The sequence below is a fragment of the Epinephelus lanceolatus genome, chromosome 6, assembly GCF_041903045.1.
Source record: "Epinephelus lanceolatus isolate andai-2023 chromosome 6, ASM4190304v1, whole genome shotgun sequence".
Taxonomy (NCBI): domain Eukaryota; kingdom Metazoa; phylum Chordata; class Actinopteri; order Perciformes; family Serranidae; genus Epinephelus; species Epinephelus lanceolatus.
Window position 1 is genome coordinate 3713579 of NC_135739.1, and position 27212 is coordinate 3740790.

The 27212-nt window shown below is 41.8% G+C and overlaps 3 protein-coding genes across 4 annotated transcripts in view; 2 read left to right on the top strand and 1 right to left on the bottom strand.

Moving 5' to 3' along the window:
• Positions 1–1546: 1546 nt before the first annotated feature.
• On the bottom strand, positions 1547–5840 carry itpa (inosine triphosphatase (nucleoside triphosphate pyrophosphatase)). The gene is made up of 8 exons (XM_033622777.2): positions 5735–5840; positions 5439–5496; positions 4122–4186; positions 3958–4031; positions 3843–3874; positions 3620–3732; positions 3461–3537; positions 1547–1872 (listed from the first exon to the last, which is right to left on the bottom strand). Exons 1-8 carry the CDS (start codon positions 5795–5797, stop codon positions 1740–1742), a joined length of 615 nt encoding a protein of 204 aa, XP_033478668.1. The 5' UTR covers positions 5798–5840; the 3' UTR covers positions 1547–1739.
• Positions 5841–5954: 114 nt separating this feature from the next.
• On the top strand, positions 5955–14900 carry mettl13 (methyltransferase 13, eEF1A lysine and N-terminal methyltransferase). Its single transcript, XM_033622775.2, has 9 exons — positions 5955–6214; positions 8614–8886; positions 9000–9468; positions 9562–9761; positions 9848–10040; positions 12036–12200; positions 12337–12549; positions 12649–12780; positions 13140–14900. The coding sequence occupies exons 1-9, from the start codon at positions 6062–6064 to the stop codon at positions 13430–13432; spliced, it is 2091 nt and encodes a 696-aa protein (XP_033478666.1). The 5' UTR covers positions 5955–6061; the 3' UTR covers positions 13433–14900.
• Positions 14901–15332: 432 nt separating this feature from the next.
• The window catches only part of dnm3a (dynamin 3a), a 29065-nt gene continuing 17185 nt past the window's right edge, over positions 15333–27212 (top strand). The window contains exons 1-15 of one of the 2 annotated variants that reach the window (XM_033621941.2): positions 15333–15970; positions 18182–18255; positions 19933–20082; positions 20175–20378; positions 20596–20694; positions 21463–21623; positions 23571–23713; positions 23806–23941; positions 24082–24149; positions 24289–24427; positions 24526–24612; positions 24722–24792; positions 24888–24948; positions 25971–25997; positions 26641–26754. In XM_033621941.2, coding sequence (XP_033477832.1) covers positions 15810–15970; positions 18182–18255; positions 19933–20082; positions 20175–20378; positions 20596–20694; positions 21463–21623; positions 23571–23713; positions 23806–23941; positions 24082–24149; positions 24289–24427; positions 24526–24612; positions 24722–24792; positions 24888–24948; positions 25971–25997; positions 26641–26754 — 1695 coding nt within the window. In that variant the 5' untranslated portion in view covers positions 15333–15809. The remainder of the gene's footprint in view (positions 15971–18181; positions 18256–19932; positions 20083–20174; positions 20379–20595; positions 20695–21462; positions 21624–23570; positions 23714–23805; positions 23942–24081; positions 24150–24288; positions 24428–24525; positions 24613–24721; positions 24793–24887; positions 24949–25970; positions 25998–26640; positions 26755–27212) is intronic. The other variant, XM_033621942.2, reaches the window with a different exon arrangement.

A 27212-nucleotide genomic window follows, 5' to 3' on the forward strand; every position in this document is an offset into this window, starting at 1 on the left:
TAAAATAGAGGCAATCTAGATTTTTTGATAGTTGTCTGTATTAATTTTGAGACTTCCAAGATATTGTTTTCTGCTTTTTTCTTTTTTTAAGCCAAAATTAGGTTTCTCTTTTTTACCAACCTCACCAAAGAGCACCTGTCGTACCAGCCATCAGAGCCAAGCAGTGCTTCCTACTTCCATTTTAAACTATTTGCTTTTCTTTATGAGACAAATGTAGGAATGTCATATCATGTCTTATCTGAACTCTGATTATGTATTATATTAAAAAAAATATAATACAGCTGATCTAGACGTCAGTGCACTGAGGAGAGAATGTCTTTAGAGGAATCAAAAAGCTGCAGCTGCAGTAATGGAGTGAAAATGAAGTAGAATGAAACAAAACAGTGTATTGTTGCAACACTGACTCCTCCTTGGCTGACACTGTACATCTGAAACCTTTAAAATCCTCTGAAATGCAGACTGTAAGGGCAGAAGCTTGGGGGCCCCTCTGAATGCTGCAGCACTAACAGTAACTGTGTTGACTTTGAGTCACAAAGGAAAAGAAGCAAAAAGGAGGGATGCCTTCATAGCGATGTCTTTGACCTCTAGTGACCTGAAGTCTGGCACACATCTCCCGTGTCCTGTTAAAAAACGAGGCTGACAGGTGAATTGAAGTCTCCCTGATGAAGACAAATACGGCTTTCCTGTTCCTTCTCACAACAACTTCCTGGCAAGTCCCCAAACAAAACTGGAGGTCTAAGCAAACAGAGCAGTCTGGTCATTTCACGACCTACAGCACCTTTTCCTTAAAGGAGCGTAACTTTTATTTGCTGAGTATCATTATCTGAAAACCAGGTGCAAAGGCTTTCTTCTGCATCATTGGGGAAGCTTACGTAATATAAATAACTGAGGAAAGTACACGTGAGCGTCATTAAATCTGTGTAGAAGGAAAGTAGATGAAATATTTGGTAAAACACAAAATAACTAGCGATGCCATTAAACTTTAAATGTTATTTGTGTCTGCTGTCTTCTGGTCACACTCAGGATGTGTGTATTTGTGAATGTGTGACATTGTCAGTACATCTGGGAGGCATCAGTCACAGGTGTGTGCACAGTTCCTGCTCAGAGACTTCCAGCTCCGGAGTCATTTATTACCCACACTCCTGTTATCACTGTTGTGTTTGTACTGAACACCCCCCTCTCCTCCTTCAGAGACCCTCACCTCCCACACACCCTGCTCTCTCTGGACTCCAGCCTGAACATCCTTCCCTCGCCAACTCCAGGAGCCCGTCTTGGCAACAGAGCGGTCTGCTGCTCTCATCAAAATCCCTGAGCTCCTCTTTTTATAATTTATGGTCTTCTCCAAATATACGTTTGTCAGTCTTTGGAAGCAAAATCTCAAAAGGTTGTTTCTGAGTACACACTGTGGAACAATGAAAGAAGTCTTGCAACAATTTCCTCTATCTTTCCACATTATCTGGAGGGTAGTTTCAACATGCTCGCTTACTGAACATTCTCTCCACTGACACATGGAAATATGCACCTAAAAAAACAAATAAACAGGGGACTTGTTTAAAAATAAGTTTATTAAAAAGAACACAAAACCGCTATGCAACACATTTTCCACTGCAGATTCTACAAGTAGACATTGTGATCACAAATCTGTTATCTGCCATATCTTCCAGACGAAACAATGAAACACGTCTTAGTAATAAGGAGTATCCAGAGTCAGAACCTGAAGTTGGCCTAGAAAGGATTCTTTAATCCCCCTGCTTCTTCTTCTTGACCTGTGGTGAGGTATTGTTGGTTTGAGAGAAGTGCTCAGACATGGCAGCAAGCGCCCGGTAGCGGTGAGAGATAGTATTCTTCACTTCTTTGGGCAGTTCAGCATAGCTGCAGATGAAAAGAAAGTGATTAAAACTGGTCCATAGCCATTGGTAGCTTTGTCACCTTCTACCTATGCCAGTCCTCAATGCCTATGTGCAGTTTCACATAGATTGACCACGTCAGTGAGTAGAAAAACGTGGGACAGACAGAATGACTGACTGACAGAATGACACACTGACAGTTTCCGTGATTATGTACAGCATACCATACCATGACTTAGTCATACCAAACATTAGAAAACAACACCAACATTGGTCCACAGGGGGAGCCACAGCGATCGGTCGCATTTTAGCCATTTTGAAGCATTTTTCTGTTGTTATAGCGCCACCCAGTTGCCAATTAGAGTTAAATTTCTCCAGTCACCTTGAGGTGTCCTGTTCTACATATCTACCAAGTTTAGTAAAAATCCATATGGCGGTTAGGCCTAGATAAGAAATGAGCTCTCTAGCGCCCCCATTTTGTTTGATGGGGTCAATAATGGAGGGGTCCCCTCAGATTATGTGTGGTCATATGCCTACAAAGTTGCGTGGTGATGGGTGAAACCCTTGAAATGTTATACACCTTTATGTGATGAGCCACGCCCTCCGCAATATTCATTGCCTTATAGAAGCTCAGTTTTAGTACGTTTTCCAACTTTTGCCAAGAGGGAACTTTAGATATTGGTCCCTAGATTATGTTCACCCAGTTTCATGCAGATCGCTCAAACTTCCTAGGAAGAGATCCATTTGAAGTGTTTTTCAAAAAATTCAAAATGGTGGAAAATCTATATAAGCGGAAGTTATGGGTTCTTGAGGCAAATGTGTTCCTCATGAGGAGAGGCATCTCTGTGCAAAGTTTCATGTCTCTACGACATACGGGGCATGAGATATGCCCATTCAAAGTTTGCAATTTCAATCGGTTGCTATAGCGCCCCTCTTCGGCTAATTGATGTAATATTACTTCATTGGCATCCTCCCATGACCCTCTACCACTGTGCCAAATTTCACATGGATTGACCAAGTCAGTGAGGAGAAAAACGGATCATGGATCAAAGATCATGGATATGCTCTTATTTTTGGCACAATAGTGATAAATAATCTCTAACAAACAGCATAAAGTGAACAGAATCATCAAAGATGCATTTTGTTGTATGAATTAACCTGCAACAGGGCTGCAACAATTAGTCTATTCATCCATTTAAATGTTAACTTTTAAATTAATCGCCAACTAATTTGATAATCAATTAATGGACTGGAGTAATCTTTTAAGAAAGAAAAAGTTGAAATTGTCTGATTCCAGCTTCTTCTATGTGAATATTTTCTGGTTTATTTCCTCCTCTATGACAGTAAACTGAATATCTTTGGGTTGTGCACAAAATAAGACATTTGTCGACCTCATTTTGGGCTTTGGGAAACACTGACTGTCATTTGTCACCATTTTCTAACAACTAATAAATGAATCGAGAAAACTATGGAGAGATTAATTGACAATGAAAATACTTGTTAGTTGCAGCCTTACTCTGCATTGCTCAACTAATTTCCAAACAGGAATGTTTGGTGTGTTAACCTATGTCTCCCTCTTGTGGTGTGAACAGGAACTTTCAAACAGTCCTTACGTTTTGTCATATCCCTCTGGCTGGAAACAGGGATCCCATCCAAAGTCTCGAGGTCCCCTCGGTTCCACAATGCATCCCTTAAAACACAAAGAGAAAAGAGTGAATGCAAAATCAAACAAACACATACGAATGTGAAGGCAATTTGAGAGAGTCTCTGACCTCTGTTTTCCCTCTGAAGAGCTGAACTGGTTCATCTTTGCCAGCAGAGAACGCAAAAGTGCAGAGAGCCCACGCTGATTTATCTTCAAACCCAGCGAGGAGTTTGTACAAACCTACAACAAAACATTTAACAAGATCAGAGATGCTGTAGTCGCGTTTTCTATCCTGCTCTAAATATCTGTGTTAAATATCCCAGCAGTGTCGCATCTATGACGACGCTTACCTTCTGGCTTGAGTTTATCCAGGAACCATTTTCTACAGAAAAATAGTATAGATGTAATTATCACTGTTCATTACCACTGTTAAGGATAAAAATGGTGGAAAGTTGTTATACTAACATGTAAGGACCAGGCAGGCCTCCCAAAGCTTTGAAACACAGACAGGTGTCCTCCACTATGACTGGTCCATCAATCTGAGGCCGTAACACAAACAATACATCAGTTTCAATCACTCAACGTGTACATACAGAATATTTACTTGCATGACAGTATTGTAAATGTACCTGCCGTGCAGCCTCCTTACACTTCTGTATGGAAATGTCATCTGGCTCTCCTTGGTACTCAGGCACTAGACAAAGAAACAGATAAATGAGCAATGATTAAAGGGACAGTCCACAAAAAATTAAAAAATATAAATTTTTCCTCTTACGTGTAGTGCCATTTATCAATCAAGATTGCGAGTTGCAGAGTGTTGGAGATATCATGCTTAGAGATGTCGGCCTTTTCTCCAGTTGGTGGAACTAGATGGCACTTGTTTGTGTTGCTAAAAGCGACAAAATTAAATGAAATTAAACATTTTTTGTCTTTGAAAGCTCAACGGTTATGTCTCTTTCCAGAAATCATGACTCGGTTACTCAACAGGTTAATCCACAGACCTTGTTGTGAGCAGTTTCATGTAGGAAATATTTTCTTTCGACCAAAATACACCCGCCAATCATATCACTGCCCAGATGGAAGCGTACATTTACTGCTGGCTCACCTAGCGCCACTGAGTTTGCTGTTGTTACAGCTCAGCTGAGGAGGACACCTTTAATGTTTTCATCTTGCGCTGTCACAAGCACAAGCCCTCTCTCTCTCTCTCAGTGGTGATACAGCTGGTAGGGTAGGGTACTGTTCATAATTGAACCGATACGGTACCGGTATCTGGAATTCGGTACCGGTACCAAATGGTACCTTATTTCGGTACTTTTTAAAGTCTAAACTTCGCAGTTTCAACATTTTACTGAGAACATTTAGGAACAGTACTGCACGTTAACTTCTGTCTGGACATTTTTTTGTCGCCATTGTTGCTGAGTCTGAGGTGCAAGTCATGCGCTCTCGCTCCGCCTCCACCACAGGTACCGAAATTTGGCACCGATTCATTTTAAGTGAATCGGTACTCGGTAGTACCGACGTGAATCAGTACAGAGTACAAAAAATACCGAGTTTCAGTACCCAACCCTAACAGCTGGAGGGTGTAGTTTGGCTGAAAGAAAATAGTTCCTTCCTGAAACTGCTCACAACAAATCTGTGGATTATCTTGAGTAACTGGGTCATGACTTCTGGAGAAAGACATTGATGTTGGGTTTTTTAAATGTATTTTTGGGGTGCAATGAGCACCACAAGCCGAGTGCCATCCAGTTCCATTATAGCGGAGAGAAAGCAGACATCTCTATGGCTGATATCTCCAACACTCTGCAACTCACAACGATACAATCCAGATTAATAAATAGCACTACAGGTAAGAGGAAAAATATGTGTTTTCAACTGTGGGGTGAACTGCCCCTTTAACGTTACATTTATGTATTTATTCCACTTTTGGTCTCCCCTTTAATACTTACAGTCAATCTTTTTAGACACTAGTTTGTAGGGAAACTTGTCTCCCAGGATCTGAATGACCTGATGGACGTGACAAAAACAGAGTCAAGCATAAATCTAGCAGAACTGATTTTCTGTCAAATGAAACGAGATTTCTGTGTTGAATTACATCTCATGCTCACTGACTATATTTAGCTGGCACAGTCTGGGGCAACATAAAGGCGACAAGTGTACAAGTGTCCCGCTTGAAACTGTTACGACACGACAGCATGTCCGTAAACGTTCAGTCTGTCTCAGGTTTGAATTATTTGACTCTTACCTCTTCGAGTTTTTTGGCGTTTCCAGTCACGAAGACCACAGACCGCCCGGCAGGTAGCGCCATGTTGAATGACACCCGGAGGACTAACACTATCGGACTGACTACTTCCGACTCCGCAACAGCCAATAGAACGCGGCTGCGAGTGTCTCAGCGAATCAGCGGGCAGTGTATAGCCCCGCCTTCGGGCACATCCTCCAATCAGAGTGCGGTGCTACCAGCAATGTTGTCCGGCGTTAAAGTGAATGTGAGATGCCATGTGGACAAGTGACTGTCAACACTCAGGGTGAACTGACACGTTTAGCACTGTTTTAACCGCCGCAGCCGAGAATGAGTCTTCTACCTCGCACTGCTGAGGAGTTCAGCTCCGCCGAATACTGGGAGAGGTTTTTTAAGAAGCGCGGAGAGAAGGCGTTTGAATGGTACGGAGACTACAACAAACTCTGCGGCGTGCTGCACAAATACATCAAAGTCCAAGATAAGGTGAGGACACATGCTGAACACAACATGCATCAGTATAACGACACTCAGAGTACCCGGTTCGACTCAGTAGCTTCATATAAGTATCACCACATAAAGCACAAGTGTTGACAGTTTGCCTAATGTTACTGTTTGTATTCATTTCCTGCCAAAATATATATCAGATACCACAGAGTAAAGATACTCCACTACAAGACAAAGTGCTGCATCCTTCTCTTACCCAAGTAAAAGTAATGTGTATCAGCATATTTGTAGTTTTAAGTGTCAAAAGCAAAGCACTCATTATGCAAAATGATTCCTGTGAGTGTTTTATTACAATATTTGATATTATTGGATAGCTAATACTACTTTATTTATAATGTGTAAGTAGCATTTTACCCCTCTAGATATTTGAGGTGACGTTTAGTTTAGTTTAATTTTATTTGCACATAATGTTAAAAACAGACTGTGTAAAATTTACAAGATTAAAAAGGAAATGTGCCGGAGAGGTTAGAAGCCACTGAAGGCTTATCAAAGAACCTCCCCTCAATTAAATCATACAATAAGGATAAGAAATAAACAAAACAAAACAACAACAAAAAAGGGGGAAGGAAAGCAGAAGGAGAAGAAAGAGGAGGAAAGAGGAAAAAAATCAAGACAAAACAAGACAGGTAGCAACTAAAATGAACAAAATCAATATAAGATTACGTGTTTGACAATGTAGAAATAAAGAAGAAATAGTCAGCCCAAAAACAAGGACAATCCAAACAAGGAAAAAAATTATAATTCCACATTAAAGTTGATTAATTAAATACTTTTTCATTTGTTTTTTGAAGATTGCCAGTGAAGATGATGCTTTAAGAGATGATGATAGGTTGTTCCAGAGAGATGGTCCTCTATAACTCAGTGAGAATTGAGCAAGGGAAGTCCGACAAAAAGTTAATTCTATCTACTTACTACTGTTGCATAGTTAAATCTAAAAAATGTTTCATATTTTAGATGTGTATCATGTGTTTTGCGTATTAAATTTGAATCTGCAATGTAACCAGCGACTTTAGCTCGAGTGAAAAGTCCATTTTTTTGCAATCAGATTTAGTGGACTAGAATTATAATGTACTGCCCTGATCCCACAAAAGTTGGGCACTGTGTAAATCATAAATAAAACAGAATGCAATGATTTGCAATTTTTTATTTTTATTTTTTTACCTTTATTTAGTTGGATACAGTACAAAGGCAAAATACACACGTGGACAAAATTGTTGGTACCCTTCTGTTAGAGAAAGAAAAAAAAAAAACAGTGGTCACTGAAATAACTTGAAACTGACAAAAGTAATAATAAATAAAGATTTACTGAAAATTAACTAATGAAAATCAGACATTGCTTTAGAATTTAGGCTCAACAGAATAATTTTAAAAAACAAACTAATGAAACTGGCCTGGACAAAATGATGGTACCCTTGACTTAATATCTTGAGGCAGTCACTGCCATCAGGCGATTTTTGTAACTCTCAATGAGACTTCTGCACCTGTCGACAGGTATTTTGGCCCACTCCTCATGAGCAGACTGCCCCAGCTGTCTCAGGTATATAGTGTTCAAACTGATATACGTTATTGTGTTTTGTAAATATATATATACTCATTCTGAGTTTGATGCCTGTAACATGTTCCATAAAAGTTGGGAGGAAAGAGAAAAGGACCATCCAAATTGTTACCAGCACAAAGTTCAAAAGCCAGCATCCGTGATCGTACTGGCTTGTGTTAGTGCCCATGGCATCATGGGTAACTCTCACATCTGTGAAGGCACTATGAATGTTGAAAGTTAAATGCAGGATGTGGAGCAACAGATGCTGCCAACCATGCTGTTGTAAGCAACATTGCATGTGTTACAACAGCATGGCTTCGTAGGAAAAGAGTGCAGGTACTCAACCTGTCTCCCACTGAAAATGTGTGGTGCATTATGAAGCACAAAATGCGACAACAGAGACCCCTGACTGTTGAGCAACTGAGGTCATATGTCAAGCAAGACTGGGAAAGAATTTCATTTTTAATACTTAAACAGTTAGTGTCCTCACATCCTAAGTGTTGTTGAAACATGCTCCTGTTCCAGCTTTGTGTTGCAGGCATCAAATTCAGAATGAGTGTATATTACAAAAAACAATACAGTTTGTCAGTTTGAAAAATTAAATATCTTGTTTTTGTAGTGTATTCAATTGAATGTAGGTCAAAAAGGATTTGCAAATCATTGCATTCTGTTTTTATTTAAGTTTAACACAGTGACTCAACTTTTTTGGTATTGCAGTTGTAGCATAAAATGTAAATACTTAAATGAAGCACAAGTGCCTCAAAACTAAAGTAAATGTGTTTTGTTACTTTCCATCACTGCAGATGAGAGTGACTGATTGTTTTGTGTTTCTGTCCTTCAGGTGTTGGTGGTCGGTTGTGGTAACTCTGAGCTGAGTGAGCAGATGTATGATGTCGGCTACAAACATCTTACTAACATCGACATCAGTGAGACAGTGGTGACCCACATGAACCAGCGGAACGCTGAGCGCCGGCCGGGCCTCACCTTCCAGCAGGTGGATGCTACACAAACTCCATATGAGGATGCCAGCTACCAGGCTGCTCTGGACAAGGGCACACTGGATGCCATGGCATCAGAGGAAGAAGGAGCACTGGCCAGGAACATGCTCACTGAGGTGAGAAACCACTGAGTCAGGGTGTGCACAGACCACATGGCCTTTCCTCACTTAATAGACTCATCAGCATGCGTCTTTGCATTCTTGTCACAGCAGTTTTCTTGTGTGTGCAGGTGGGCCGGGTGCTAAGTGTTGGTGGCCGGTATGTCTGTGTGACGCTGGCTCAGGAAAGTGTGATCCAGTTAGCCGTGGAGCACTTTGTTCAGCTGGGATGGGCTGTGAGGCTCCACTGCCTGCAGGAGGAAAGTGGGAAAGAAGAGGATTCCTTTGCTCTGCCTGTCTTTGTCCTGGTCTGCACCAAGTTTCGTCAGCCCATGCCCATGCCTATTCTGGAGATGTGTGTTGGGGAAGATGGAGCCCCTACTCGTCTCACACAGGTAGCAGAGTTGTTGTCAGCTGTGAGGGAGCATCAGGCTTACTCTGTCTTGAAAAAGAGGCTCCGTACAAGCACAGATGCCAGCTCGAACCCCTCACTCACTCTCTGCCACGCCAAAACTGGCCTTCCCAGATACACTCTTACAGTTCAAGATTGTCCTCCAGGTGCCAAGGTGCCAAGATCAAACCAGTTTGCTATTTTCATTGGTGAGCTCTCATGTTTCTGCCTCTCTATGTAAGACACACTGGTGGTATTTTGTTCTCCTTTGCTGATTTTTTCTCCTCTGCTTATCGTGTCAGTGCCTCAAGGCAGTGAGACAGCTTGGCTCTACTGCTCCAGTGAGGGGCGAAGGCAGCTGGCAGCCAGTGCCAACTTCCGGCGCCTGGTTATTGTGGCAATGCACAGGAATCAGGAGTACACAGACATGCAGGCTGTCCAGTCAGAACTCTCACCAATGGTGATGGACCTGGCTCCCCCGGGTATGCCCACCAACCAGCAGGTAAAATGCTCTCTTCGTACAATGAAACATTTCATGTTGCTGAAATGTGCATCAGCATAATAACTGAGCTCTCTGTCCTCACTCAGGTGCCATTTCTGTCAGTTGGGGGTGACCTGGGTTGGCGAGAGGAGGTCAGCAGAGGTGTGAGTGAGCTGAGCGGGGAGTACTGCGTGGAGAATGTCAGAGGAGAAGACGGAGAACTGTATCGGAGACTTGTTTTCCTGGCTAACGCTGCTTTACTTGTCCAATCAGAGAGCCGTCTTGTCTCTTCAAATACTGGTCAGTTCTTATTCCCTGTTCTCTGTAATTTGTTATGCTCTCTTTTTTGTGATAAACAATATATTAACCATTTAAGTAAAACCAACAATGCATAAACGTGTTCAATAAAATGAACAGACAAGAAGTTTGTATCAAGAGGAAAAGATCTAAGTGATTTTTAAAGAGGGTTCATTATTGGGGTAAAGAGGGCAGTCACAAACACTGCTCAACTGGCCAGTGTTTCAATAGGACAATAACTAAATTGACATCTGCATGTAGCTGTGTAGTGAAGACATCAGTTAACGAAGTTGGAAATTGTTGTACACAGTGCACATTTGATATGTGAGGAAAAAACAAAGAGCAGCTCTTCCTCGGGTGACTGAGATCATCAATGCAGGACGTGATCAGACTGCGTCAGCAAGAACATCCTGTTGACAGTTACATAGAGGGATATTATAGCAGGGTTGCAGTGTATAAACCTCTCATTACAGAGACGAAGGCACATTTGAGAGTTCAATGGTGCAAAAACAAAAGGTACTGGTCTACAGAGAGGTGGAGAAAAATTGCCTGTATTGGCCAAGCACAGTATCTACACACATACATGGAATTTGAGTCCAGTTTTTGCATTGCTCTCAATGTGCTTACACGTAAATAGAAATAGGGAAGGGACAACAAAGCTGGACAAATAATATAAAAAATAGAGAGGACTATTCTGTATACACGTGTGTGAAATAATAGGTGTTTATATTAACGTTATATATAGAACACTACTGTCCAATATTAAAACTGAAATAAAATGTCTATGTGATGAGTAATACCTCACCATATTCTTGACAAGTGGGCGAGTGCGTGTGTGGCATACACCAAGAGATTTGTACAGGCCTGAATGCTTGACCCCTACGATGAGGGGATCCGGTGGCTCTGTTGGAGGGTGGGGGACATTTTGCTGGCATGGTTTGAGCCCACTTGTCCCCTTAAAACCCTGGTTCCCAACCTGGGGGTCCTGAACCCCACTAGGGGTCGCCAAAGCTTAGTGAGGGGTCGTGAGGCCTTTTTAAAAACAATAGAGTAGGCCTATATGTCAGCATTACATACATTTATTTGAGAAAAAACGAAATATCTAAACTTTTTATTTTTAAAGTTTAGATTATTATTATTATTACTATTATTATTATTAAAGGTTTAAACTTAAAAAAATCTCTTAGGATAAGGACACGGTGCAAACCTGAACACAAGCCATATTGACAGAGCCTTCACTCTCTGCCAAACAGCCTTAGAGAAAAGAAAGCAGTTAAAAAAGCCAAAGAAGAAAAAAGACAACACAGACTTTGTCAAACAGTTAGTTTATTAAGTATTTATGATTGCTTAAAAAAAAGAAAACACACTACAGTCAGAGAACTGAGTAAAAAGTTCCAAAAATATAAGGGGAAAACTCAGATTTTATGCAATATTTGCAGGAAATAATCAAAATAAAATCGGTTTCACAAACACCCTTAAGTCTTCTACTAAAGGTTTCTGTAAAATGTTAACCTAAGTATTGATGGTTTTCTCCTTGTCTTGGTCTTATATTTAAGGAATCCCTGCAGTGTGTGTTTTCTATTACTGTATTCCCCCAGAAGTATAATGTTTTCCTCCTCTGACCAGTTTGGTTTTCTTGTCCTCTTTCTGTCAGCCATATTTTCCACTATCTAAGTAAAATCCAGCTTTGTGAAAGGATATCATTATCACAAGCATGAGACCAAGCAAACAAACAATCTCCATGGAAACTTTAACCACTGTGAAATCTCTTTCAGCGCATTTAAGGAATTCTGTGCAACTGTGTAAGTCCTTCAGCTAAGGAGAAATTAAGCCTTAAGTTTCACACTTAAGGAGAAAACTTTTGTGCAACTGGTTCCAGAGATTTGTAGAATCACGTCTACGGTGTATTGAGGCTGTTATGGGAGCACTAAGTGGCCCAAAACCTTACTAAGACAGTTAAAGTCTGTTTTATCGTCACCTGTCTGTATGTCCCTGCAGCATCAAGTCACAAGAAGAAAAACAAAAAGAAGGTGAAGCCAACAGCCGCTCCAAAAACATCCACCACCTCTCTTTCCGTGGACAGTGGCTTCCTCTGCTGCGCTCACCATGAAGTTATGGTGGCTGGCCTTACCATGCTTGGAGTGGGCACGCCTCAGAACAAAGGTCAGCTCACATCTGTTTTGTACAGTCTTGTAAAGGTTGTAGAGGAGAGTGGCGGGAGGAAGGACTGATTGCACAGCCACAGTGTTCTAACTGTTGCATAAAACATCACACTCCTCCCCTCTATCTTGCTTCATAGATGTCCCAGTGTCAGTCCTCCTGGTGGGGCTTGGTGGAGGAGGCCTGCCTCAGTTCCTACGGGACTTTGTGCCCAATGTTACAGTCGAGGTTGTAGAACTAGACCCTGCTGTGATGGAAGTGGCGAAGGAATGGTTCGGATTCAGACCAGACGACCGTTTGACTGTCACTCTGGGGGATGGCCTTGAGCGCATCTGTGCCTTGGAGAAAGAAGGTTAGTGGAGGAGTTGAAGAGATGCCAGTTAAAATGTGAAACTAAACCAGCGAGTACATTAACCAAGAAGTGACTGTGGGTGTTTTTTTTCCTCTGTAGGTGGTCGTTTGTTTGATGTCATCATGTTCGATGTAGACAGCAAAGATAGCACTGTGGGTATGAGCTGTCCTCCTGCTGCCTTTGTAGAAACCTCGATCCTGCAGAAAGTTTTCAGCCTGCTAACCCCCAGAGGTACAGTATTTTTAACACTTTATTTCTCAGTCCTTTTCTGTGAAATAATACCAATAAATGTATTGGCACAGACAGTATGTAGGATTTAGGGGATAATTTTGCTCCCGTCAAAAAACTCCTGAACAATGAACACACAATTATAACAGTGAGAAGTTTCAGCTGGTTGCAATCTGCAGTCTTCACCACTAGGTGCCACTAAATCCCCCTAAATCTTACACACTGGACCTTTAAAAAGGTCAAATGGAGAGCCCTCTGCTAAATTAAGCTGTCTATTAACAGACACATTAATAATGTTAAATATATGTAATATAACATGTAACCTTCTCTCCTCTGTCTGTCTCTCCTCGTCATTGGACCAGGTGTATTCATGCTGAACCTCGTGTGTCGTGACCCAGTCTTGAGGAAAAGCGTGTTGGAGCGTGTCAGCGCCGTGTTTCCCTCCATCCTCTCCAGAAAGATTGAAGGGGAGGTCAATGAGGTCCTTCTGTGCTCTCGTGGAGAAAACAAGACATTGGATGCTGCTCACATCCTTCAGTCCCTGAACCAAGCAGGCAAGAGTCTGCAGAGCGCGCTGTGCTCTAACAGGACTGAAACCAACAGCAGCCCACACATAGACATCGCAGGGCTGTTAAAAGACCTTAAAGTAGAGTAAAGTTTGTTTCTTACCAGAGGGGGATGGGATTAAAAGGTGCAGTGTGTAAGATTTAGGGGGCGATATCGACGGAAGCTGAATATTATATAAGTATTTTTTCTTTAGTGTGTAATCACCTGTTAGTAAGAATCGTTGTGTGCCATTTATATCTACATAGGGAGCAGGTCTTTGTCCATGGAGATCACCACGCTGCACTGCCTTATTTCTGCAGTACCCCAGAACAACAAACCAAACACTGACTTTAGATCGACCACTGTAGTTAGAAGCCCCTCCATGACAAACAGCATCAGGAAAACACTGATTTTTAAACATGAAACTGCTTTATTCTGTTTTTTAAGGGTTTAAATCACCATGTCTGTTTCTTTTAGAGAGGAAGAGACCTTCTTGGATTATTCGGCTCTTGGTAAAAATTTCCTGAACGTCTGGATATTAAGTGTCCAACATGACAAACAGTGCCGAAGAAAACACTGATTTGTAACGTAACAATGTTTTATTCAGTGTTTTTACCACTGGGTTTGTTTGTTATTCAGAGGAGACCTCTGTGGATAATTTGGCTCCCAGTAAAAACCTCCTGAACGTCTCAGAAAACAGGTGAGCACGCATGGCACGCTGAGCAGCGTAGGAGATACATTGATTTGTAAAGTGAAACTGCTTTATTCAGTTTTTATCAGCGCCTGGTGAGTTTGGTTTGGAGAGGAGGGGAAATCTGCAGATAATTCAGCTCCCGGTAAAAAAAACAAACCCTTGAACAATGAACACTAGGCTGCATTAGCGTTGCCGCCTCACAGCAGAGGGTTCCTGGCAGAGTTTGCAAGTTCTCCTTCATGTCAGCGGGGGTTTCCTGCGGGTACTCTGGTTTCCTCCCACAGACATGTGGGACCTGCAGATACATGCAGGTTAGGTTAACTGGTGACTCTAAATTGTCTGTAGGTGTGAATGTGAGTGTGAATGGCTGTTTGTGTCTGTGTGTCAGCCTTGCTATAGTCTGGCGTCCTGTCCAAGGTGAACCCCACATCTCACCCAGTCTGCTGGGATAGGCTCCAGCACCCCTGCGACCACTAACAGGATAAGCAGTTACAGAAAATGAATAAATGAATGACTGAATGAATGAAGGGACACTAGGGGATATCTGACTGGAGAGGTTTCAGCTGGTTGCAGTCTGCAGTCCTCTCACTAGATGTCACACACTGTTCCCAGTGGTGTGGTGGTAGGTGATGAGCTGGGTGTACTGCAAGGTAAATAGATTACTGGGGAGGAAGTGGGTATACCCTCCTATATATATGTATATTATTTTTGGCTGATAGGTATACTGTAAATGGCCACACCCTCCACTACACCACTGACTGTTCCTTTAATCATGTGCCAACACTGTTTGAAGCATTATGAACTGAATTATAAGAGAAAGTGCTGTCACTTCAGTGCCATTCAGTGCAATATAATAAAAGGAAAAATGGTGTATAAGAAGCAATCACAAGTAAAGGACATTTTATCTTTACATCTTAATGTGGGGTCTCTACAAAGAAGTGAATACCAAGGTACATGTTTGAACTTGCTATATTATTATTATTGCATAATTTCACCATTACATGCAGCCCTCAATTTCTCTTTCACATGCTCCTGGTTTCCAGTGTACCACATGGTGCTCACTCCCTCACTGCCAAAGAATGCAGCAGTGTTATTTACAGTAGATGAATCTTACACTCTGGTTCCAGTTGCAGTGTTTATAGGGCCGCAGCAGAGCCCTGCCCACTCTCTGGATGCGTAGCATTTTAAATAACTGTCGGCTACAGTGAGTGAATGTCTGCCTGCTGTCTGATAAGTCAGGGTACTTTCATTATTGGCTCTCTAGTGTGTCCCTCTCCTGCTCTTCTGCATGAGGGGGTTGCCGAGTTAAACTCACTGATTACCGCGCATGCGCGTTAAACTCGATTCCGTTAGCTGTCAGTAGAATGTTTTCCTCCTGACCATGGACCAAAGTCAGCGCCGCCACCCGCGACCAGCGTCTTAAATGTGCCCAGAGTTTAAGGGAAACAACCCGCTGTGAACTTTCGGCGCTTTAAAGCAACAATAATGTCCACAGCGAGCTGTTTTCGGAGACTTGAGGTGTGTGAGTACAAACTTGGGCACTGCCGTCGCTCCCAGACGCACTGACGATAACGAGCTATCAGCCGCTGAAGTTACTGAGCTTTAAAAGTTGTCTCCGTCCTGCGAGAAGAGTTCCAGCCGCTTTGTAAGGTTTGTACATGTTGGTAATGGACGCAGAACATTTGTAAGTAGCCGTGAACTATGTTAGCTACCCCGACGACTGGTGTGGAGTAGGACCGGGGTGGAACAGGATCTACAGGAGCTGGGCGGGGAGCCCGGCTGCTCCGTTGCGATGGGCAACCGCGGGATGGAGGAGCTGATCCCGCTGGTCAACCGGCTGCAAGATGCGCTGAGCAGCGTGGGACAGAACTGCAGCCTCCACCTGCCCCAGATCGCTGTGGTGGGCGGGCAGAGCGCAGGCAAGAGTTCCGTGCTGGAAAACTTTGTGGGCAGGTGAGACTCTCACGTGAACTCTGGATGAATCTGTGCAGCAAGAGACACTATCACCATACACAACACCTTTTAACTGCACTCACTCCAGGTGGATAAGATGTAGGATGCAACAAGTGTGCCATTTTCTAATGAAACACTCTTTTATCAGGGGTTTACACATTTGTTAGTTTATTAATGTTAATACATATTTTCCCAATGCATGTTTGAGTAGGAGCTCCTCCTGAACTCAAAATCATCCTTTGGTGAATGATACAAATCACAGGAAAACTCCAAACTTTAAAAGAGTTAAGAGTTGGAGTCTCCTTGTGATCATTCACCAGTGCTTTAAAGATAATTTAAAAGCCATTAATAACTCAGCTCAACTGTATTTATGTGGCACCTTTCATATAGACATGCAGGCCAAAGTGCTTCACAAAGCAAGTTTTGCAACACTAGATAATAATATACTAAGAAAATCAATAAATAAAGGTCTGTAAAAACTGAAAACTAAAAAAAAGGAACGATGTAAAATTACTCCAGATTTAATATCCAGAGATATTTAATATCCAGAGGACCAAAATAAGAGCAGATTTTGGTTTTCCAGGTCGTGAATAATCCCTTTGACTCTTACCTGTCCTGGACCAAAATCTGTCAACATATAACTTGAGATCTAATGGCTGTTAAAAAACAAGAAACCAGTCAGTTCACATTTATAACTGCATTTTTACCAAATACAAATACACACCTGCCAGTAGTATTTTTTTCACAGCCTCACAATCAAGTAAATGGTTTATTAAACATTAGTGAAACTATTTGTTATCACTGATAAACCCCCTTTTTTAACAACACTCATAAATGACATAGATTGTATGTATTAACTGTATATGTTTAAATATAAAGTCTATGGTTTAAACTTATTAAGTCACCCTAAATGACTGAATGATTTAAAGGCAATGCTGCAGAAAGTGTTACCAAAAAATCCATTATGTCATTATATATTTAATTTCTGGGTAATTCAAATAAAATACTTAAAAATATATGAATTATTAACATTAATCTGAATTTATAATATCCTGATATTTGTTGTCATGCTAAGAGTACAGTCCCAGCTGTGATGCAGGGGCGGGGACATGCTCAATACACGAGGGATCTGTGTTCCAGAACTTCAGGCAACTACTGTAACCAATTACAACGCTCTGCTGAAATCACTGTGTTCACATATCAAGGTCTCCACCCAGTTGAGCGGCTTGAGTTACGAATCTGAAGTGGTGGATGCCAGAGGTGGCAGTGTCTGTGTGACAGTAGCCAGTGCGGCACGTTATCTCACTCACGTGCTGTGTAGGTGTCGATGAAGGGGACGAGGTTAATATGACTCTTGAAAAAATAACTGCATTACTTTAATTAACCTACAAGGCATTGCAGTGCAGTCAGCGCAGACTTCAAGGGCCTAGAATAATCCAGCCTGCTCATGAATAATAATGTTGTTTGGGTGAAGTTTAAATGCAAGTGAGGAGGAAACTAAGTATTTCCATCCTGTCAGAAAAGAATGCCGGTGAGTGTGAGCGTAATTTCCAAGTTTCAAGACAGTGGAGCTCTGGTAACTAAAGGAGACGCATGTATTGTCTGCAGCAGTACAATGTGTTGCATTGCCAGAAACTATAGAAGGCTATTAATGTTTGCTTTCCTGAGTGTATAATGATATTTGAACACACGCCTCAGTTCTTTGTCTCAGATACGATTATGTTATGACACCCCTTTTGTGGAGGACTGTGCCAGCTGTTTCATGTGGGACAGGATGCAGTAAAACAAACTTCCTGAATCTGATTTTAATAGGAAAGAGAAGGATAATTTCCTGTGCATTTCTGTTTCCTTGTTGTTAAAACTACATTTAGCCTGTAGTCCTTACATAGCCTCTCTGGTGGTGTTGATCATATGGTGAACATGTTCTCAACCTGCCTGAACAAGTTGCTGATATTTTGGGTAGTATGGCAACTAAAATTACAACTACTGCACAGCTGACAGTTTTGTGCTCACAGGGCTTTACGAGGCATTATTAGCAAGTTATACAATCTGTCAATCTGTGCATGTACAATATGTGACGTCATTTAAATGGTGTGTGTCACCCTCATGTTTTAGACTAAGATGCAAGTTTGCATTGACGTCAAATGCAACAGCAATGTGTGTTTGTGTGTGTATATATACTTCTTCAATTCAGCTTTTCCTCTCCAACAGAGACTTCCTTCCACGGGGGTCAGGAATTGTCACTCGCAGACCTTTAATCCTCCAGCTGCTTAGCGCTAACACAGGTAAAGGAACACATACTAGTCACTCCTGCAGCCTGTGCAGTGTCTTTCTTAAACTGCCACTAGGTGGCAGTATGATATTTTACAATGGCTGAGCCCAATCTGGTGCTGGCTCAGAACTGTTAGGAGGCCCTAGATTGTGTATTTTTTGTCCCTCTTGATTCTGCTGTGGAGAAGCTAGGTAGCAGGACATATAACATTTTTATTATCTGAAAATCAGCCTTAATTGGCTTTTAGAAACTTGCAGGAGAATCACAATTAAATGGCTTTTATATATCTTGCTGTATCATACTGTGCCCTGTTAGCCTGACTCACACAAACCTTGGATGAACTGGGCGGGTTTTTATATTCCAAAACAAATTCACAAATTATGATCAGTATAGTTGCTGTTTTAACATGCACAAAGTCCAAGGCTACTTAGTCTGCAAGGTAGTCTACACGGTATCCCATTTTTTACTTATGTTCAGTTGTTTTTCATTAAGACCAAAAGTATTCACACAAGGCAGAGAAAAACATGAACGAGGTTTGTTTGAGATTACAAAAGCGGCAGATAAAATCGTTGTTAATTTACATCTCACAGGTCCACCACCGACTTGATGTCCTATTCCCATATATTTTCACATATGACACATCGTTACACACTATAACACTGCATAACATGGTCAAAAACTTTTTTTTGCGAGTCACGCCTTTGCAGACTTCAAATCATTTTCCAAGCACCATGTCATACCAATCTTTTTTGACATGTGCACTAATAAAGTCTTGACTAATAAACCTTGTGATGGGCCAACCTCCCACTGATTTATTTTTTTCTTGAACAGCGTAGTGAATATGAGAGATAAAATCTGACAGAGTGGATGTTTAACAGAGTTAACAGAAAGTTATGTATCTTTTTAATTTCACAGCAGTCGTAGTGAGACGCCATTTGAGTTTTCAAAGTTGTAAAGACTTCTCTTAATGCTAATCACAGTAATAGTTTTGATCTAGAAGAGCTACAGAGTTGACCTTTTGTGGTTGAGACACACATGATAGCGATATTACTTAATCTGTCAAAAAATAGAAAGTTTACCAATGGGTGAGCAGCATTCCTGGCTTTTTGGAAACCAGGAAGTGAGACTTGAGACTAAATTCTGTTTTTCTATAAATCTGACGAAGCTGACAGAAATCTTTGACACATCTTTAAAGCCAAAAATTTCACCCCAAAAAAAAACGAAAATAAAGATGATTATAGCAGTACATTGTTACACTGAGTTTTAGATTTCGAAGGCTTTTAACACATTTTTAATTGTTTGAAGCTGTGAATTCTTGTCTGAGTCTGAGGCTGTTTTTTGGCACAGGGCAAGTTTAGAGGTTAAAAAATGGAAGCAGATCAAAAAACATTTATAAATCATATTTATTTATATATATGAATCCTTTAAAAATAATGTTTCACTCCAGAAACCAAATCAATGTGTTGATAAACTATAATTCTAAAGTTTTTTTGTTTTTTTTGTGTGTAGGACATGATTTGTCCCAATTCTCAAGAATGGGTCAAATAATATCAGAACCAATATAATATGTCACACCACCACAGACATTTTTACCAGATGTGAATATGTGGTTAAGCAGCTCTTACAATCACAATATGAATCTATCATTGTTTAACTGATATCTTTCCCCCTGCTCATTGTGTCTTTCCAGAGTACGGTGAATTTTTCCACTGTAAAGGAAAGAAGTTCACAGACTTTAACGAGATCTGCAAAGAGATTGAGGCCGAGACACGCAGAGTCACAGGATCCAATAAAGGAATCTCTCCTGTCCCCATCAACCTACGGATTTATTCACCACACGGTAACACAATGTGTATTTCTTGCAACGCGACGAATCCATTCAAGTTTATTTCTCCGACATATGATATGAATGACCTGTACGTGTGTTTGCAGTGCTGAACCTGACTCTTGTGGACCTGCCTGGCATCACCAAGGTGCCTGTAGGCGACCAGCCGGCAGACATAGAGTACCAGATACGAGACATGATCATGCAGTTCATCTGTAAGGAAAACTGTCTCATCCTCGCTGTCACACCAGCCAACACTGACCTCGCCAACTCTGATGCACTAAAACTGGCCAAAGATGTTGACCCACAGGGTAAGTCACCTGTGTGTGTGGGCGGACTTGTAACGTGTCATTATGACCTGAGAATAAGGCTCTACACACTCATGTCTTTATGGGAGTTAATTATAATTACACTGAAAATATTTATGTCCAAAAGGTTGAATTGGTTGTTGTGTATCATTCGTACTTCCACAGGTTTTGAAATCCTTTCAGCCAGTAGAATTTCCTCTGTTTTTAATCTTCCTTTCAGGCCAGCGCACAATTGGTGTGATCACTAAGCTGGATCTGATGGATGAAGGAACAGATGCCCGGCAGATATTAGAGAACAGGTTGCTTCCCCTACGCAGAGGTGTGCTGCTTGTGTTTTTGAGCATGTTGTGTGTATGTGTGTGTGTTGAGTCACCTAGCTATAATGTAGTCACACTAACTACACTTAGCTGAGGCCCTTTGGAGAGGACTGACATGGTATCAGTGCAGCTCTCATTCCCTTTGTTTTCTCTTTTTCTCCATCTAACTCTTTTTTTCTGTCTCCTTTGTTCACTATTGTTCTGTTTATTCACGTGCAGTATCTCTCCTTGTACGTATGTATAAAAGGGATAGACAGAGATGGTAATAGTGGCTAGTAAAAGTGTATGTGTGTGTGTTTTTTGTGTTTAAGAGCGAGAGAGGAAGGAAAAAAGGCAAGGCAGGGAGTGACTGTGATCGTGTACAGACTGAGTAAAGCACCACCAGGTGCTGGCTCCTTCATGCTTCTCCTACAGTGCTAATGCATTAGCCATGGAAGCCCATTGAAATAGCTGTCCTAGTAGCAGCATAGAGTTGAAACATTAGATATGGAGCCTGGTACAATTACATCTATTACTGTACTAAATAGGGGATTTGGCCCGCTTAATACCACATGCTCTGCTGTTGAACAAACATGTTCATTTCCTGCTCGTACGCTAAAGTCTTAATGGAACAAATGGCGGTCTGGGAGGAGTTCCCAAGGACATGTCAGAAAATGCAAGTTGAATCTGTCTAACATCAGAGTCTGGATTGTTCCCTCTTAGTATTGCATATTGTCTTCCTTACGCTGATCACATGCTCTTCATTTCCCTTCTCATTTCCTCCTCCATAGGTTACATAGGGGTGGTGAACCGCAGTCAGAAGGACATCGATGGGAAGAAGGATATTAAGGCAGCGCTGCTTGCAGAGAAGAACTTCTTCCTGTCCCATCCAGCCTACAAACACATGGCTGAAAACATGGGCACCCCATATTTACAAAGAACACTTAACCAGGTTCGGTTACACACACACACACTCTCACACACACACACACACCTGTGGCGGCTGCTGGTCTTTCAAACAGGGGAAGCTCACTTTAAGTTTACATCATAAAATTTGTATCATATTTATATCGTAGCGAGGCAGTAACTTATAAAAGGAACATTTAATTGAAGCCGTTTTTCAACCACACTCATGCCATAGAACCACAGCAACACACACCTCAAAGATTTTCAGATGGGTTTAGAGTCCTGAACTGTACTGTACAAACGGTGAAAATGAGCTATATGGCTTATGGAATAAGGAACTCGGGACGGCACTCTGTCAGAAGACTCCACTTGCAAATATTCGCATGGGACTGAGCTCGAAATGCGAAGCGCTGTCAATCACAAAGGGGTCCAGCCTTTTAAACACTTCCTCCAATCATCATGCAGACACCGAGCGTCCTCTCCCGCCTACTGCTTCATCAGGTCCCGGGGAAGCTGAGCCTCCCTGGAAGTGATTTTGTCGCATTTATCCAATGACCGTCTCGCTTTGCTGCGTGAAAAAAACCTGCTCAGCGCTGTCTCATAGGAATGCTTGGAGGCTCTGCGTCCAGCGTGCTGACATGAGAATGTATGACAGGGAGGTTGCGTTTGAAAACTGGTGATAAACAGCTGACGTTTGAACATCAGAGTCATGATGTTAAACGCATCCTAGCACACGTTTAATGCAATGTAAATTCTTATTTTAATGTAAATTCAGTAGTGCATATTTGACCGTTTCTTCTATGAAATTTTAGGGGAAGTTCAGGCTCCCTTGTTGTCTCAGAGCAATCGCCCCTGCCACACACGCACACACACACACACACACACACACACACTCCTGATTCCCCAAATCAGCAAACTTTTTTTTGCTGCTGTCTCCAGAGCCATTCTCCCCTCTGTCACCAGTCTGTTCAATGTCTGCCCGGTTAGCACAAGCTAACACAGCAGCAGCTAACATCCAACATTGAGCCCCAAGAACCCTCACCGACACCGAAACAGCTTGACTCTGTTGTTTAACCTGTTAATAACCATTTGGTAGTGTTAGCTGTGTGATGCTAACAGTTAGCACTGTCACTGTGTGTGTGCAGCCAGGCAAACTGTCACAACTGTCCCTGGCATAGAGCTCACATCCTAGCCTGAGTGTCAGACTGAAGCTCTCAGACCCTTCAGTCTGACATCGCCTCCATTGAAGGCGATTTACAAGGGGGAGGGAATTTGATTTTTCCCTAACCAATCAGTAGAGATCAACGACTCACCCAGAATCTGACGTCATTAGTATCCATGTATCAGGGGGTACTGAAAACAAGCGAGCATTGCCCGTTTAAAATGTTTCCGTCGTCGTGCACGCCCAGCTGCATCGTCCAGTTTAGCAGCTTCCTTAATTTGGTCCTCCATTAACATGAGTAGTGACGAAATACCTCGATTGCATTGTTAATGTGGTCTGTAGGATCTGTAGCGGTCGCCATTGTTGCTATCCTCACCAGTTACCCACCGGTGTACAGCTTGACATCAGCGTGGCACTGATTGGCTAATCGCTAGACCCGCCCCCACCCCCAGCGTTCATTGGTCCGTCCATCGTTTGGACGAGATAAATCGCAAATTCATTGCAGTATGCCAGACCAGAGATGCAAGCCTACTCAGTTGAGTGGGCGGGGTCTATGGTCTGGAATCAGGCTACTCACATCCCTGCAGCCTCTACAACCCATACAGTCTGTGGTGTAGTAAGTCGAGCATGGTATATTTGACAGTTGGCAGTTCAGCATGCTGAGATGCCACCAAAACGTTTGAAAGTATGGCTACACCATTCACATTATGGTTATCGAAAGAAGAACTCTATTGGTATTGGTATGACTTTAAGGTGCTGATATTGGTGCTGGTATTGTAATTTTTTAAACAATACCCAGCCCTAATTATTACTGATAATGTTTGTTTGCAGCAACTGACGAACCACATCCGGGACACTCTGCCAGCCTTCCGGAGTCACCTGCAGAGCCAGCTTCTGGCCTTGAACAAAGAGGCTGAAGAGTACAGACAGTATAGTCCTGACGACCCTGCACGCAGGACCAAGATAATGCTACAGTCAGTCAATCTTTGTGGATGTGTTCATGTGTATACCCATTTATTGTCTTTTAAATTGTCTATATTTCAGTGTTTCCTCTGGTGTGTTCCAGGTCAGTTCAGCGCCTGGCTGTCGACTTTGAGAAGCTGATCGAGGGCTCAGGCGATAAAGTAGACACCGTGAATCTGTCAGGAGGTGCAAGGATCAACCGAATCTTTCATGAGCGCTTTCCCTATGAACTGGTCAAGGTGTGTGTGTGATTCTGAGTGTGATTCTTGTTTTTCTTTTCAGTAGCTATGTGAATATGAATTATACATTAATAACTGTGATGTTAAACTGTAATACTTCTCAGCCAAGTGCTTAATAAGTGTAATTTGTTTGTCTTCAGATTGAGTCAGATGAGAGCAAGCTGCGGCGGGAGATTAACTACGCCATCAGAAACATCCATGGTGTCAGGTGTGGTATCGAGCTCTGAACAAATGCAAAGTCTCAAAAGCTGTTACATCATGTACAATATTCTGTTACGGTATTTTCTTGTTGGCTGCAGTCAATCTACATTTTTTTCTTACTTCTCTTCATCTGCGTCTTTCTACAGGACAGGTCTGTTCACGCCTGACATGGCCTTTGAAGCCATAGTGAAGAAACAGATGTCGAGGCTAAAGGGGCCGTGTATTCAGTTTGTTGAGATGGTCAGCCAGGAACTCATCAACACTGTGAGCCAGTGTATCAGCGAGGTATAAATATGTGTGTGTCATATTCTTGTGCCATGCACTGTATGTTTCGGGTGTCTGTCTGTCTTATATTTAATATCTGGTCTGTTTTCTCTCAATAGCTGAGTTCTTTTCCCAAACTACAAAATGAGACAGAGAGAATTGTAACCACTGAGATACGAGAGCAAGAGAGTAAATGCAGGGATCAGGTCATTCACACACAGCTGGACATCACATTCACAGATCAGTTACATATAACTCTGCTGGATTATCAAGTTTGGTGTGTTTCTCTAGTTAAAGTATGTCTTCTCTGTTCAGGTTTTGTTGCTCATTGACATCCAGCTCGCCTACATAAATACCAAACATGAAGATTTCATCGGCTTCACTAAGTGAGTAACTTCCTCAGTTTAAAACTATAAGTTCAACAACAGATTCTTAGTTGCTTAGACAGTAAATATCATGAGCTCTCCCTCTCTCTTCTCAGTGCCCAGCAGACATACAACCAAAGCAATAAGAAGACTGTTGCAGGGACGGCAGGAAATCATGTAAGACTTTCTATATTATATATTTATAAGGGGTTAAGAGTGGATCATACAGCAGGGAAATGCATTTTACAGTATTTTTAACCATGCTAAAGGGCATTTGATATGGTGATGGCATCGTACAGACTCAGCTGGCCAGTGCTCGAGTGAAAAATCTCGAACGCTGTTTAATAATTTGCCATAAAATTGAGTAAAAACTCATGTGACGCCTCGGGAAGATGCATCAGAATGACTGATCTACAGTGCCACCAGCAACAATATACCAAAATCTCATATCAGAAATAATCTTGCTTTAGCCCCGCCACTCTTACACCAAAAATTGGAAAAACAAAGCTGGCTATACACTCCTCTTGTTTACCCTCCTTTTTGTTCAGAATCATCTTGATCACTTTTAAGCAAACCAAATGTAAGTGTACATTTGTGCATGACAGTGTGCTCCTCTTGAATTATGACATTTATTTAAGTGCCAACAGTTCTCTGCAAGCAGCGTTTGAGTGCATGGTTTAATATCATTTTTTCTATCCATCTTATTTTTTTAAAAAAAAATTCAGTAATGTCACCATCCCATCCCATGTGTTGTGCATCAATCTGCATCAATCAGAATTCATAGCTACAGATAAATAAATGTGATTTTTCGGGTTCAATCAGTTGATCTTGGCGTCTCTTAGGAATGCAGTCACGCTGAAATGAGGCGCTTTTTTGTGTCGATCTAACATAATATTTATGTGACACATATGAAAGCAGGAATAATTAAAAACATGATCCCACAATTGTGTTTAGTCAGGAAACTTGATGTCTGATGATGAGATTTGTTGATCAGCAGTTCACTTTAACCACATCTTAATAAATAAAAAAGTGTTGTCAACTATTCACACAACCTCTCATGTTGCCTTCATTGTAGTAAACTGTTAAATAATCAATAGCAGTGCCATCCTAATAAGACAACAACATAGTATTCCCCTTAATATAACTAGAACATTAACTCCATCTTAATTTTGCTCCCTCATCTCCTGTTTTTTCTCCAGGGTGTGGCCCCTCCTTCAAGACTAATAGTAGGAGACCAGTCTCTTAAAGCTCGCTCACTTACTGCTGCCTCCGCTGGAAATATTTGTGTGCAGGATCAAGCTGAAGGGCATGCTTTTTGTCGCTTTGTTAATCATGTGTTTCATCATCTGCAACTGATACACTGCCGATGTTGAAAACGCTTCCCCTCTTACAGTTATTGTAGCAGTGTTCTCTCTCTGCCTCTTGTTGATTTCTACCATGTGCAGATTTTAATATTTTCATAGCAAGATGTCTATTTAATTTCTTGGTATCTTTGTGTCATCTCATACTTTCTTTTCCCTTCTTCATCACACAGACTTCCAGTCTCTCTTTTATCTCCAAATGTGTTTCTTTACTTTGTGTGTTTACCTGTGCATCTAGTCTCCTCTTTGACCACTTACGTCCACTGGTGTTCGGTAAAATGTATTGGTGACTGGGCCATGGCTGCATAATCTATGTTGTATATGTTGTATGTGTGACTAGTTTCTGACATTAACTCTTCTTTTCATCAGCAAGAGTCCACTCTCAGTGTGTGACCTGCTTTGCACACCTTCATATGAGTTATACCTTGCTGTCTAATTTTCCGTGAAATGCTCGTGTGATGGTCCGTTCAGTCCTGCAGTCTGATCCTTACCCTTGACTGTTGTGCAGGTCATACGCAAGGGCTGGCTGACCATCAGCAACATCGGCATCATGAAAGGTGGAGCCAAGGAGTACTGGTTTATCCTCAGCGCAGAGAGCCTGTCCTGGTTCAAGGATGATGAGGTGATGCACTCACACTCACACTCACACTCACACTAGTGAAGTCGAAATGCAGCAGTACACTTTTTGTTAACACAAGTTTATTAACACGTATCTCAGCTTGAAACAACATCTTATTTGGGAGGTTGAGATAATGAAGTGGAAAGGGAAATCCCTTATCTGTTGATGCTGATTAAGATATAGTCGTCACAGTTTGAGTCAAGCCCCTGCAGTTTCGTTAAAGCAAATGGAAGAGCCCTCTGTTCTGATGTCAGTGGGGCTGCCATCTGTCTGCCTGTCTGTGCCTGCTGTACAGGAGCAGAAGGTCTGCACAGCAAGTGTAGACAGGCAGACACACCACAACAGTCTTATCCTGTCACAGTTGATGTCATGGGAAGAAGGAAGGGCAGAGTGCAGGAAGTGAGGTCAGAAGAGGGGAACACATCGCAGCATTTGTACATGGATATAAACAAAAACCTGTA

Bases quoted from the DNA above. Each gene is read 5' to 3' on its own strand.
- itpa (XM_033622777.2), bottom strand. From the start codon at position 5,797: ATGGCGCTACCTGCCGGGCGGTCTGTGGTCTTCGTGACTGGAAACGCC. The intron at 4,187-5,438 runs GTAAGTATTAAA...TTCTTTGTCTAG, and splicing joins AGTGTCTAAAAAGATTGACT to TGCCTGAGTACCAAGGAGAG. The intron at 4,032-4,121 runs GTACATTTACAA...TTACGGCCTCAG, and splicing joins GTAAGGAGGCTGCACGGCAG to ATTGATGGACCAGTCATAGT.
- mettl13 (XM_033622775.2), top strand. From the start codon at position 6,062: ATGAGTCTTCTACCTCGCACTGCTGAGGAGTTCAGCTCCGCCGAATAC. The intron at 9,762-9,847 runs GTAAAATGCTCT...GTCCTCACTCAG, and splicing joins GTATGCCCACCAACCAGCAG to GTGCCATTTCTGTCAGTTGG. The intron at 12,550-12,648 runs GTTAGTGGAGGA...TTTCCTCTGTAG, and splicing joins CTGTGCCTTGGAGAAAGAAG to GTGGTCGTTTGTTTGATGTC.